The sequence below is a fragment of the Chrysochloris asiatica genome, unplaced genomic scaffold (genome assembly GCF_000296735.1).
Source record: "Chrysochloris asiatica unplaced genomic scaffold, ChrAsi1.0 scaffold00002, whole genome shotgun sequence".
Lineage (NCBI taxonomy): Eukaryota > Metazoa > Chordata > Mammalia > Afrosoricida > Chrysochloridae > Chrysochloris > Chrysochloris asiatica.
This window is the reverse complement of record NW_006408520.1, coordinates 45848104-45863653: the sequence shown is the minus strand read 5'-3', so window position 1 is coordinate 45863653 and position 15550 is coordinate 45848104. Positions and strand designations below refer to the sequence as shown.

Below are 15550 nucleotides of genomic sequence, written 5' to 3'. Positions count from 1 at the left end.
TAAAATTATTATATTGACTTCCTGACATTTCTGATTTATAGACCCCAAGGAATTTTGAAAATGACTATTATTTGAAAAGGTTAATGCAAACAAAAACAAACCAAATTTTAGTATTGAATAACTTGAAATTAATAAAATAAACTCAAAGATATTTTAATTTAATAACTCATTTTAACAGATGCTGATTAGCTATAATATTTTGTTGCTTTTTCACTTACGGTGGAATAAATAAATATGTATTTATGGCACTGTGTGCTGAAATGCTGATCTCTTAATCAACTTGACCTTTTTAATAGGAAATAATGATAGAGCTAAAAGGAAATTGAATAGTTAATTGTGAAGGAGGAGAAAACGTAGCTCTATACTTTGATTAGAGGCAGCTGGGGAAGTGACGTCCTGTAGCATTTGCTGTTCTAGAAAGTACAGAGACACGTAGTGAAAATGGGAGGATCTAGAAGGAGGCAGTCTCCTGTGTAGTGTATATTTATCTGTAAGTGAGCTGTTGGGGAAGGAATTAAATACAGAAACGCTGTCTGCTTGCTGCTGTGAAACAGCTAGCTGAATTGCTGATTTACTTTAACTTTTAAAATACCCAGCTTCATTTATTTTTCTTAGAATTGTATTGCTAAGACTGGGGACGCTGTTTTCTTTTACAAAGGGAAATCTAAGTTCATTTCAAGGCATTCGAAATGGGGAAAGACTATTATTGCATTTTGGGAATCGAAAAAGGAGCTTCAGAAGAAGATATTAAAAAGGCTTACCGAAAACAAGCCCTCAAATTTCATCCGGACAAGAACAAATCTCCACAGGCAGAGGAAAAATTTAAAGAGGTCGCAGAAGCTTATGAAGTATTGAGTGATCCTAAAAAGAGAGAAATATATGATCAGTTTGGGGAAGAAGGTAAGTATTCTGTTTATTCTGTCTCTTCCACTCTGTATCTCTCTCTGTCTTTTTTCTTTCTTCTCTTTTCAGCCTTTCAGGTTATTAAATTGGATTCTTGGAAATATCAAAAGTAGAAAGACAAATAATGGATAAAAACAAGATTTCGTTCTAGATCTTATGAATGAATTGTACATAGCTACGAATGAAATGTACTTGTCTTTTTTTTTTTTTTTAACATTTTATATTATACATATTCTACTCTTAGATTTTATGATGTTAATGTTGTAAATTTTAAAGAGATCTCTAATTCCCATACCCATTAAGAATTATGTCAAAAGCCTTATGCAACCTGTTTTATTTTCTACTAAATTTTCTCCCGCCAGCAATACGGAGCCTTTGACCATTTAAAACCTTAAGACTGGCAGTCTAAATTCTGAGTAGTTTATTTTATTCACAAAAACAAAAAAGTTTTTTGCCTTTCTATAGCAAAGCTACTTTAAACTGAACAAGATATTATTTCTCTTAGAAGCAGAAGGCCCAGGCATTTAGCCTCTAGTTGTTTTTGGCATTTTGCCTGGAGAGGAAAGAATTTTCCTGATGTCATAAAATACCAGAACAAGTTTTCAGCTTAATTGTAAACAGTAATTATGTGCCAAGAAAGTGTTTTCCCAAAAATTCAAATTTTAGCCTAAAATGGCCTCCTAGAGTTAGAACAGTTTAAAATTGACTTTTAGATAGCATTTCGTATGAGATTTTACTTTCTAAGGTACAGAGGAAAGAAAGCATGACAGCTTCCCTTTCCTCTCCCTACCATACTTTTGTTTCTAGCACTGTGAGATCAGAAAGTAGTTGAATACTATAAATGAAAGTAAATCAAGGTTATCCTATTATCATTCTGGCTTTTAAATGAAATCTATCCATCTTGCTATAAATTCAGAAAGCATTCCCTTGTTGATGTAGCTATAAATAGGACTCTTTTACTTTGCTAAAGTAAATATTTTTAAATTGCTCTTTAAAGAAAAGTTTGATGGCTTTTCTGAGATATTCAACTTTTTGAATGAAGACTATGTTATTTTAATATATGCTTTCCCCCAAAATGTTATTTTAAAAAGTCTTTGTAATTATAAAAACCTTCTTTTTGTATCTCTTTGCTTCTCTTACTACATTTATTATTGTTTTCCTAATTAGAAATGTTTCCTTAAAAATTCAGTCAAGCAGTGAGTATTGTAATTTGAATTAGAATTATTAAATTTAGACAAGTAGAATGTTTATATTGAGAGTATGTTATTGTTGTTATCTGTAAATTGTCAAAAATTAGCTTCACTGATGTTTATCCTGCTGATCTTGGTATCAGGTTCTTACAAAGTAAATATTGAAAAAAAGCAGATAGTGAGCAGTTCAGCTCTACTGTTGGATATACCATTTTCTTTATATTTATACCACAGTAAGTACCATCATTTGGTTCATCTCAAACACTAAGCAGAATTCTGAAATGATACTAACAGTCCTGATGTGGCACTGTGGGATAATGCACTGGACTACAACGTCGGTTTAAGCCATAGGTTGGTGGTTTAAACTCACCAGTTGTTCCTTGGAAATCCCTATAAGGGGTTGCTATGACTCAGAACCGACTGACTCCATGGCACTTAACAACAACAACAACCAACTACTCTTTCAGAAAAAATGTTTTTTTGCAGTTTTGTAAAGAAATCCAGAGTGGCTGTGGGTTAATGCGTTTGACTACAAAGTGGGTATGAGCTGCAAGGACAGCAGTTCAAGCTCACCAGCTGCTCCTTGGAAACCCTTTACAGGGTCTTTATGGGTCAGAATCGACAGCACTTACCAGCAACAACAACAATAAATTCCCATAGAATAGCAGATATCCACTACTTTGACTCTAAGGTATTTGGCTACATTTCATTGCTAGCTCCAGTTTGACTGTGACTGAGTCAGAGGATTCAGTGTTTCTTTGGGATATTGATCTTCATAACTTTCAACTCATCAAATAATACATTTTCCTTGAGTTGACATTACCTCCTAATAGTGCTTATAAAAAAATCATTAATTTTTGTTGTTGTTGAGAATATACACAATAAAAAAGATAACAATTTCTACATGTATAATTCAGTGACATTGATTATATTTGAGTTGTGCAACCACTGTCAGCTTCCTTTTTCTGCTTTCTATCCCCAGCATTAACATAAAGTTACTGCCCCTAAGATTCCTATCTAATCTTTTGAGTTGCTGTTGTCAATTTGATCCCACATAGATAAATCATATAAAAGCACGGTACTAAAGGCAGACATTCTTTACTAGCTAAGCTAGACTATTGCTTGTTTTAAGAAAAAGATTTAAGGGAATTTTTAAAATTTAAGGTTTAAAGATGATCTCAAATCTTGAGGATTATTTCTCCAGTGTAATGTTGACTTATAATCACAAGTTAATTTTCAAAAGCGTAAACCAGGATTATCTGTATATATGGGATCTTCCCTTTTTGATTAAGAAATTGATAGAATACCTCATTAATTCTTTTTAAAACTCTTCTTTATGGCACTGTGAAAGTATGGCAAAACATTTGATCTCTTTGCCTTTGATTGATCTGTTTGTACCTGCAGGTCTTGTTCTCTAGTCTCTGTTCTGTTTGTTTCCCTAAAAGTAATAAAATACCTCATTTTAGGACTGTAAAGCTACTACTAATTTACCTTTCTCCCTAGTTACTATACTTTATTTTAAGATTTGGAGCCTGAGACAGTAGACAGTGAAAATAGGGAATCATGAACTGAGAAGAGTATGAATTGAATATGATAAATTTCTGTATCTAAAACATAGAACAAGTAGTCCATTTTAAAAAATGTTATTTATGTTTTGAACTTCTCTAATATCCACAATTTAAAATTTTGAAATTTAGAAATCTACAAAAGAAATGAAAACATATGACTACACAAAGACATGTATGAGAATGTTCATAGCAACATTATTTGTTATAGCACCAAAATGGAAATAATCCCAAAGTCCCATCTATTGTGAATGGATAATTAAAATGCCGTGTATCTGCTCATTGGAATACTATTAAAATACTATAAAATTTAATAAAACTTTCTACCACGTGGATGAAGGTTGAAAAATGCTAGGTGACAGAAGTGAAATAGAAAAGTCTACATTTGTTTGACTTCATTTACATGAAATGTTTAGGAAAGACAAATTTAAAGAGACAAAAAGATGGTTAGTGATTACCTAGAATTAGAGACTAATTACAATAGGCACTAGGGAACAATCTGTGAAAATGGAAATGTTCTAATGCAATTGTAGTGATAGTTGCACAGTTCTTTAAATTTACTAAAACCATTGACGGCATATTTAAAATGGGTGAATTTTATGGTCTGTAGTAAATAAAACGATCTTTTAAAAGCTTTTTTAAAATTATGAAGTTGTTTTAACCACAGTTGGATTATTTGGAAGCAAAAAACTAAGAACTACAGAAATTTATAATCAAATTTTGAATCAGTTAGTTCCCTAAAAGTCTTAGATTTCGTTCTGAATGGTTCAGTGGATGTCAACTGAAGTTTGCATTAAAAGATTTTCAGTAGCATTTTGTTTTAGTTGGGTACTTATTCTACTTCTCTAACATTTCTCCTTTTATATAACTTATTTGTTGTTTATAGGTAACTCAGTGACTTACTTAAAATACTGAAAGGTAGTACTTATATAACCAAACATTTATTTAGAATATTAAACTTTATACTAGCTTGCTTCTTCTGTTCTTTTTCTTATGCATTTAATCAACTGACTCTTTATTTACTATGTGTTTCTAAAAATACGTAAGTAAATTGGATTTTTGTCTATCAAAAAATGGTTAGAATCTCATTACTCTAACTGTATAAGCCTTGCTGTAATCTAGAGTTTTCCATACTGTTGTTGTTATGTGCCGTTGAGTCAGTTCTGACTTAGAGACCATTTATAGGGTTTCCAATGAATGGCTGGTGGCTTTGAACCACCGACCTTGTGGTTAGCAGTCCAGTGCTTATCCTACAGTGCTACATAAGGATATTGTTGTTGTTATGAGTCGGTTCCGACCTGGAGCGGCTGGTGAGCTTGAACCACCGACTTTGCGGTTCAAACGACTTTGCAATCCAGTGCATTAGCCCACAGCGCCACACCAGTACTCCTAGATTTCCTTAAAGTAAGAGTTATGTGAGTGTTGATTCTAGGGTGAGTGCATCCCTTGATCATATAAAGTAGTGATGGTGTTTAGAAAACATTTGAGGGAATCAAACCTTTATTTGAGGAAATCCAGTTAAATATTAAAATTTTCTTTGAACAATCAAAATGTAAGGAATTAAGAGTTGATTATACAATTAATGACATACCTGTTATAATTTAAATTTTAGGTGATGCAAGAGATACAGAATAATTCATGCTATGTTATATTATAATGACATGGATTTGGGTAGGATTTCTCAGCCCAATTATGGTAGCTTTGTCCTTTTCCTGAGTTACACAGTTGACTGTTCAGTGTCTAGGAAAACCCTCAAAATTTCAGGGGAGGTTTTTGGTTAACTTTAGAAAATAAATCACTTCAGCCAGCGTGTGAATTTTCTCAGGGATACTGTAATTCTGATTGAGTTATCATTTTTAGCAGACTAGGAAAGGGGTTCTAATAAAAATATTTATAGAATAATGTTTCCAAATAGTACTTTAGGAAAATTCCATGTAGAAATAGAATAACAAGTACAAACAAGCCAAGAAATTTTAACACACAACTCATATAAAACTTCCTTTTATAAACTTTAGTCGTATAGGTATGATGACATGTCCCAATATTAAGAAGTTAGTGTGTGGCATTGCAGGATAATGTACTGGACCACAAGGTCAGTTTGAATCACAAAGTTAGTGGTTCAAATCTACCAGCCACTCCTTGGAAACCTTATACAGTGTCACTGTAAGTTGGAACTGATTTGAAGGCACTTAACAACAACTGTGTAGTTTCTGAGGAGTGTCTAGTAAGTTTGAATCACTGAACTGTGGTGAGTCCAGTGCTTATCCTACAGTGCCATATATATCCTACCATTCCCCCAAAAAACTGTCACTAACTATTTAACACTGGGACTTGCCATCATACCTACCTACATGACTTAAAATTTATAAAAGGAAGTTTTATATGAGTTGCGTGTTAAAATTTCTTGGCTTGTTTGTACTTGTTTTTCTGTTTCTACATAGAATTTTCCTTAAGTACTATTTGGAAATACCATTCAATAAATATTTTGATTATTCTCAGATTATTAGGTCTCTTTTGATCTCTCTTGAATTCTATTCATGGATGAAGGTGAACTTTAAATATCACCTAAGACTTTATAACAGAAGAAAGATGAGGTAACTAGGGCGTTTATATATATGCACATACAATGAAATTGAAAGGTAATGGAAAATTTCCATAAACTTTTGAAACACATTACTCTTCTGTCAGTTTGTCATACTGTGGTGGCTTGCATGTTACTATTATGCTGGAGGTTATACCACTGGTATTTTAAATACCAGCAAGGTCACCCACGGTGAACACATTTCAGCTGAGCTTCCAGAGTAGGCGGAAGGAGAGATAGATTACTTCTGAATATTTAGTCACTGAAAATCTTATGAATAGCAGTGAAACACTGTCAGCATGAGAATATTGAATATTGAAACATGATGAAGAGCACCAGAATATTGTCAGATACAGTGCTGGAAGATGAGCCGCTCAGGTTGGAAGGCACTCAAAATATGACTGGAAAAGAGCTGCCTTCTCAAAGTAGAGTTGACCGTGATGACATGAATGCAGGAAAGCCTTCGGGACCTTTGTTTGCTGGTGGGGCACAACTCAAAATGAAGAGAAATAACTGTAAACTTCCCTTAATAATCAGAACATGTTCTTGTTGTTATGTGCCGTGGAGTCAGTTCTGACTCATAGCGACCCTATACAGGGTTTCCGAGGCTGCAAATCTTTATGGAAGCAGAATGCCTCATCTTTCTCCCGTGGAACAGCTGGTAGTTTCGAACTGCTGACTTTTTGGTTCACAGCGCAGTTCATGACCACTACGCTACCAGAGCTCCTTAATCAGAACATAGTATGTATGAAATATGAATCTAGGAAAATTATCAAAAATGAAATTGAATGCATAAACGTCAATATCCTAGGCATTAGTGAGCTGAAATGGATTGGTATTGGTCACTTTGAATCTGACAATTACATGGCTTACTAGACTGGAACTTACAAATTGAAGAAGAATGGCATTGCATTCATCATCAGAAACAACATTTCACGATCAGTCTTAGATGTAATGTTGTCTGTGATAGGATAATATCCATACCACCTGCAAGGAAGGCCAGTTAATATAATGATTACTCAAATTTACCCACCAACCACTAGGCCAGTGATAATGAAATTGTAATTCTGCTAATTTCTTCTGTATGAAATTGATCCATCAAGTGTATTGATAATTACTGGCAACTGGATTGCAAAGGTTGGAAACAAAGAGGAAGGATCAGTAGATAGAAAATATGACCTTAGTAATAGAATGATGGTGGAGATCACATAATAGAATTTTGCAATACCATTGACTTCTTTGAAGTTCTGATTTGGTGCTGCAGGATAATGCGCTGCATTGCAGGGTCAGTGTGAGCTGCATAGTTGGTGGTTCGAACCCACCTGTTGCTCCTTGGAATCCTATACAGGGTTGCTGTGAGTTGGAACTGAGTCTACGGCATTTAACAACAACAATGACTTCTTCACTGAAAATATCTTTTTAAGAAACGTAAAAGACAACTATACACATGGACCTCTCCACATGGCAGACACAGAAATCAAATTGACTGCATCTGTGGAAAGAGATGATGGAAAAGCTCTATATCATCAGTCAAAACAAGGCCAGGGGCAGACTGTGGAAGAAACCATCAATTGCTCATATGCAAATTCAGACTGAAGCTGAAGAAAATTAAAACAATGACCTTGAACATATCCCACCTGAATTTAGAGATCATCTGAGGAACAGAGTTGATGCATTGATATAAAGACAAAGACCAGAAGAGTTGTGAGATGACATCAAGAGCATCAAAGAGAAAGAAAGCAAAAATTCTTTAAGAAGACAAGAAAGAAGGAAGAAAGTTAAATGGGTATCAGAAGAGATTTTGAAATATGTTCTCCAGCATAGAGATGCTAAAGAAAATTGGAGGAAATGAGGAGGTAAATGAGCTGAATGGAAAAAATTTAAAGGCAGCTCAAGAAGACCCAGTCAGATGTTATAATGAAATGTGCAAATACCTGGAGTTAGAAAACCAAAAGGAAAGAATATGCTTAACATTTCTCAAGCAGAAAGAATTGAAGAAAACATTCAAGCCTCTACTTGCAATACTGAAGGATTCTATGGGCAGAATATTGAATGATGCAGAAAGCATCAAAAGAAGATGGAAAGAATACACCAAAAAGAGATGGTTGATGTTCAGCCATTTCAAAAGGTCACATATGATTAAGAATCAATGATCCTGAGGGAAGAAGTCCAATGTACATTGAAAAGTATTGGCAAAGAACAAGGCATTTGGAATTGATGAATACACATCAAAATATTTCAATCAACTGAGGTGGCACAGGATCACTCACTCATCTATGCCAAAAAATTTGGAAGATAGCTGCCTGGTCAACTGGAAGAAATCCGTATTTGTGCCCATTCCAAAAAGAGGTAACTCAATGGAATGTGGAAGTCATTGGAAGTCAATATTAATATTGCATGCAAGTATAATTTTACCAAAGAAATTAAAAAACTGCTGCAACAGTACATTGACCAAGAACTTCCAGAGGTTCAAGCCAGACTCAACACGAGGACATGGAACAAGGGATATCATTGCTGACTTAAGATGGATCTTGGCTTAAAGCAGAGAATACCAGAAGGATGTGTACTTGTGCTTTATTGATCATGCAGAGGCTTTTGATTCTGTGGATCATAACAAGCTCTGGATTCCAGAACACTTCATTGTGCTCATGAGGAACTATGTACATAGACCAAGAGGCAGTTGTTTAAACAGAACAAGCAATCATTGAATGATTGAAAATTAGGAAAAGTATGCATCAGGGTTGTATTCTTTCACTATACTTAATTCAGTCTGTATGCTGATCACATAATCTGAAAAACTGGATGATATGAAGAAGAACATGGCATCACGATTAGAAGAAGACTCATTAACAGCCTATGATATGCAGATGATACAATCTTGCTTGCTCAAAGTAAAGAGGACTTAAAATACTGGTGAAGATCAGAGACTACAGACTTTGGTATGGGTTGCACTTCAATGTGTAAAGAAAACAAAAATCCTCACCACTGGACTGATAACTATAACACCAATATAAATGGAGAATAGATTGAAGTTGTCAGACACTTCATTTTGCTTAGATTCTTCATCAACACTCATGAAAGAAGCAGTCAAGAAATTAAACGACGTTTATATAGCATTAGGCAATTCTGCTGCACAAAACCTCTTTAAAGTGTTGAAGAGAAAAGATGTCAGTTTGAGGACCAAGGTGCCCCTGATGCAAGCCATGATATTTTTAGTAACCTCATATATATCTGAAATTTGGATAGTGAATAAAGAAGTCTGTAGAAGAATTGATGCATTTGAGTTATGGTTTTGGAGGAGAATATTAAAAGTCTCGTGAAATCTGTATTGGAAGAAGTACAGCCAGAATACACCTGGGAAGCTAGGGTAGCCAGACTTCATCTCTCATACTTTAGACATATTTTCAGGAGGGCCCAGTCACTGCAGAAGGACATCAATACGTACTAAAGTAAGGGTTGGAGAAAAAGAGGAAGACCCCAATAAAATGGATTGGCATAATGGTAGCAGCAATGGGCTTAAGCGTAGCAATGATGATGAGGCTGATGCAGGACCAGGCAGTGTTTGGTTGTTTGGTTCTGTTGTGTATAGTGTCACTATGACTTGGTATCGACTTAATGTACTAACAAAACACATGTTGTTAAATGCCGTTGAGGCAGTTCTGACTCACAGCTACCCTGTATATATATATATATGTATATATATAGAGAGAGAGACAGAGAGAGAGAGATTGCACTGGACTGCTAACTTCAAGGTTGTTGGTTTAAACCCACATTGTTACATATATGTTTATATATATAGTGGTGGTGTTTGTGTGCCATGGAGTCAGTTTCGACCCATCCTGACCCTGTATAGGATTTCCGAGGTTGTAAATCATTATGGGAGCAGAAAGCCCGATCTGTCTCATATATATACCACAAAAACCACTGACGTCAAGTTGATTTTGACTCATAACCAACCAATGCCTAACCTAAGCATCACAATATAAGTATCCCAAACCCAATGCCAAGGAGTCAGTTCCTACTCATGGCCAACCCTATATAGGGTTTCTGAAACTATAAATCTTTATAGGAGCAGACAGCCTTATCTTTCTTCCTCAAACTGCTGGTGAGTTTGAAGAACTGATCTTGTAGTTAGCAGCTCCATGCCAAGTCACAGCACCACCAAGGCTCTTAATATAAAAATAAATACCCACACATACATATGTGTGAGGGAACATAAAAAATTTGTGGAAAAATAGAAAAGATAATGGAACTCTCCATGAACTTTTTGAAGCCACCCCTCTTGTGTGTTTAATACAAATTTATTAGTATGTGTGTGTATGTATATATAAGGAGTCCTGATGTGGCGCTGTGGGCTAATGTGTCAAAGTTATTTAAACTACAAAGTCAATGGTTCAAGCTCACCAGCTGCTCCTTGGAAACTCTGTACTGGGTTGCTATGGGTCAGAATCGACTCGACGACACTTAACAACAACAACAAATAACTCTTTTAATGGGAAGAGCCAAATATAGAATAAAACATGACAAACTCACTCTCTTTGAAAGCATCTTGAACATTTTCAGTGAAACTTTAAATTACTGAATTACTCATACAAGGAGGCTTCAAAAGTTCATGGATAAATTGAATGAAAAGATAATAGATTTTTTTCCACTAACTTTTTAAAGCCCCCTTGTATTTATGTATGTGTAAAATACCTTTATATACACATACACAATATATACATACACACATACGCAATGCTTTTGCTTCCTGCTTCTTCACTATCCCGATGACACTTTTTTTACTTTAAGAGGACATTAAGAATTGTACATTCCCTTCATTCAATAATTTAGCCTATCATGTTTCTTCCCTGAATATATGAGTAATGCAAAAATGAATAAAACACTCAATTAGTCACTTTTTGGACACATTAGAGGATCTTGGATTCTCCTAATTTAATGTATTAATTTTTTCATGATTTATAATTTTTAGATTTATGTTTAGTTTGTACTCTTGATCAGGAATACCTATCAAGTTCACTCAGAAACTTTGTTAATACTGTAAAATCCTTGTCATTATTGGCCCCTTAAAATATCACTATACTCTTGTTTTGTGGGTTTTAGTAGAAATATTTCTTTAGTATGTTGTGCAAACTGCAGTTTCAAATATGTGATCTTGGTAAACGATATATTGCTTAATAGAACATTAGTGCAAATGAGGATAGATGACCATGTGGTGGTATCAGTGGGTCATATACAGCTATCTGAAGTGAATTATACTGACAGAAATAGCCTGTCCAAAGGCCTTACATGTCAAGACAGTTTATAGCTCTTGTTTTTAGTCTTATTTTTACATGCTACTGAAATTAATGTTATGACATGATACGCCTAAACAATTTTGTTATTTAAGTTAGGGATAATCATTTTAGTGTCTAAAAAAAAATGTTTTCATAGGTGTCCTTATTTGAATTATTTTCCCTTTCTGGCACAGAAAGAATCCCATTTTAATTCTTAACCAGTGAGAAGTATTTAGGTTAATTAGTAAAGCTGTTTAGTATGAATCCAGTATTTACATATTGATTATATGGACACTTAAATATTTAGTTTCTGCATCTTGTGTTGGTTACTGAAGACCTTTTAAATGATCTATTTTAAAGATTTTATATACCTCAGTATGCCAAACCAGGAGTTTATAAGATAGGTACTTGATTTGACTTTATTTTTCTTATTCATTTTTGGGACAGTTACCAGGGATAAATTATCACTAAAGCTAAGTATTTGCAGGAAGTATTTGAAAGCTAAAAATTTAAATTAGGATGTAATCATCAGAAGTTTTATAGCTGTTTTTAATATTTAGTTAAAATGGCCTTTTTAGTCAATATTAATAAATTACAATCTAAGTTGGTGTGTGTATATTAGCAATAACATTTTTTAATGTGTAATTTTCAAGTGCTGCAGTGTTTTCTAATTATGCTTATCTCTTTCACTTAGGCTTAAAAGGAGGAGCTGGAGGCACTGATGGACAAGGTGGTACCTTCCGCTACACCTTTCATGGTGATCCTCATGCCACATTTGCAGCATTTTTTGGAGGTTCCAACCCCTTTGAAATTTTCTTTGGAAGACGAATGGGTGGTGGTAGAGATTCTGAAGACATGGAAGTAGATGGGGACCCTTTTAGTGCCTTTGGATTCAGCATGAATGGATATCCAAGAGATAGGAATTCTGTGGGACCATCCCGCCTCAAACAAGATCCTCCAGTAATTCATGAACTAAGAGTATCACTTGAAGAAATATATAGTGGTTGTACCAAACGAATGAAGATTTCTCGAAAAAGGTTAAACCCTGATGGAAGGAGTTATAGGTCTGAGGACAAAATTCTCACCATTGAAATTAAAAAAGGGTGGAAAGAAGGCACCAAAATTACTTTTCCAAGAGAAGGAGATGAAACACCAAATAGTATTCCAGCAGACATCGTTTTTATTATTAAAGATAAAGATCACCCCAAATTTAAAAGGGATGGATCAAATATAATTTATAATGCTAAAATTAGTTTACGAGAGGTAAGTTTGTACTACCTTGGAATTCTGAGATCAAACCGAGTCATGCAACTGATTTTAGGGAATTTATCTAAATAATAGTTAACATTTATTCAGTGATTGTTAAGTACTGTGGAGTCAGTTACTACTCATAGTGATCTTGTATAAGGTTCCAAGGAGTGGCTGGTGAGTTTGAACAGCTGACCCCATTCAGTACTTACTACATATTATTTTTAAAATCTTCATAACAACCCTCCAAAGTAGTACTATTATTAAACGTACATTTTTTTATGGATGAAGTTTTGTTTTCTATGTTTAATTACCTATCATAACAATTTAAATGTTAAATCCAGTGTTAAATGGATTATGTACAATGTTGCCTACTACTGTGGTAACCATATTTTTGCAAGTGTGGTTTATGAGATCTACGTTGGTAAGCTCATCATTTTAGCCCATCTCTAAGATTTAAAAAAAATTATTAATTGGGTGTTGCAATTGTATAACAAAAAGGTATTAAACATCTTAAAAGATAAAATAATTATTAATGAGTGCTGCATTAATATATGAGCTGTTATTCTGTTTTTAGACATTTTTCAAATTGGAATGTAATCCTGCAAATATAGTCATGTCAGTTCCCTGCTTAAATTTTTTTAAAGAGGTTCTATAGCTAAATTCTTGCTAGAAAAAATAAAAAAGCAATTTTAATCTTTCTACCCTTAAATCCATATGAATTCCCATAAATTTGTTCTATTTTTTCTTTTGTATACATCTGTATCATGGAGTTCTACTCTGTGGAAACTTTTCCCCTCAAATACCTGCCAGTGGTCCATTGTTAGCTTTAAGTATTCTGTATTCCCAAAAGCTAGGGGTAATTCAGGTGCCCATCCCCTTACAAAAGAAATGCCTCTATGTATGCAACATTATACTATATTATAGTTAAGAACTTGCTTATATATCTCTTTCAGTAGGTTGTACATTTCTTGAGGTAGGGTTTATATCAGTGGTCCCTATATGCTAAGGTACTCAGTAAACATTTGTTGGTTAAAACGATAAATGTATATCTCATCCCAAGATTTTCCCTCCAGAGGTAGATAGTTTTTTCTGTCCTACTCTTTCCAGTCCTGAATTTCACCTGCTTCTCTTAGTCCATTCTATCCCTGTAATTTGAATGTTGTCTCAAGCCTGTTTATTCCAAGACTATATGAAAGACATACTTCTCTGCCCTGTCTTGTGCTGTGTATTTTTTTGTAACATATCTGATAATGCAAATCTTGAAGGATTTTCCTAAGGTGGGGAAAGTGTTTTAACTGCTGATTCTTTTGGAGCTTAACATTTTACTGGTAGGTTTACCACCTGGTAATTTTGAAATTTAGGTTTCTAAATTTTGAAATTTAAAAATTTTATTTGATCCATTTTAGGCATTATGTGGTTGCTCAATTAATATACCAACAATGGACGGACGAACCATACCTATGTCCTTAAATGATATTGTGAAACCTGGAATGAGGAGAAGAATTATTGGATATGGGCTGCCATTTCCAAAAAATCCTGACCAACGCGGTGACCTTCTAATAGAATTTGAGGTGTCTTTCCCGGATACTATATCCTCATCATCCAAAGAAGTACTTAGGAAACATCTTCCTGCCTCATAGAATGAAGAACTTTGTTACCAATATTTTGACAAAGCACTGAAAATATAAAAGGACTGGCAGTTTACTGATGTAGATGTGAATTCTGTATAAAGATGTGTACATTCTTTTGAGGGTTCATTAAATTGCATGAATAGAGATGGGTCTGATAAATAGGCAAAAGGGATTTTTATGGTTACAAACTAAGAGTAAACCACTCACTGTATTTTATTTCATTTTCCCAAATGAGAAAAATTTTAATATTTTGCTTATATGTACAAGTTGTTTTTGTGAAATCAATATATATATATTTCCATATATATTTTCAATAAAGTACTAGACTTTCTAAGTACTTTATTTCTTATATCTTTAGATTAACAGTATAAGAGCTTCCCATTTATAATGAAAATTATAATTCTTTTTTTGTGGTAAAAATTATAATTCTTAATTGAATTATACATGCGATATATATTTTAAGAGGAGATAAAAACCTAAGTAATTTGGAAATGAGATGAACTAGATTTGAATTACCTTTTAAAATGCTGCTATAGGGCTGGTACCCGGTAAAAGAATATCCTGATGCATATGTCTTACCATTTTGAGTTTCAAAATATGCTGTAGCATTTCTTAATAACATAGTTGCAACATTTGTCATGTAGACCTTTTCTTCATAGAAAGGAAATTCTGGAAATTTATCTCCTATGGAAATCCCAGTTGCCTGAATTACTGATATTTTACGAAATAGGTTGTTTTTAAAATGCCATATGTAATTTTATGCATATAAAATTGACTATATATCTTGGACTTAATAAATTATAGGTTCACTTATTGTCCTCTAGTTTAAAATAATTTAATGATGAATGTGGTTTCAGAAGAATTACTTTTATTTAGAATTAACTTTCCAATATACAATCTTCTACAATTTACTCATAATATGCTATATGTACCTTATGCAATTTCCCTAAAAGGAATATACTACTATATGGTCTTTAAACCAAAATATGGGGAAAATAAACACTAACTGCTGCTTATGAATAATGTTGCTACTACTTGTTATGCATATAAATATTTTGTGTTTTCATATGTATAGATTGTATTTCTTAGTTATTTTAATTTTTAAAATATATTTACATTTAAAATTTGTTTATGTTTTCTGTTATATAACTAT

The 15550-nt window shown here is 33.7% G+C and overlaps 1 protein-coding gene across 1 annotated transcript; it reads left to right on the top strand.

Annotated features, from left to right (window-relative positions):
• The first annotated feature begins 505 nt into the window (after nucleotides 1–505).
• Nucleotides 506–14534, top strand: DNAJB4 (DnaJ (Hsp40) homolog, subfamily B, member 4). The gene is made up of 3 exons (XM_006831016.1): nucleotides 506–900; nucleotides 12210–12778; nucleotides 14173–14534. The coding sequence occupies exons 1-3, from the start codon at nucleotides 690–692 to the stop codon at nucleotides 14404–14406; spliced, it is 1014 nt and encodes a 337-aa protein (XP_006831079.1). The 5' UTR covers nucleotides 506–689; the 3' UTR covers nucleotides 14407–14534.
• Nucleotides 14535–15550: the final 1016 nt, after the last annotated feature.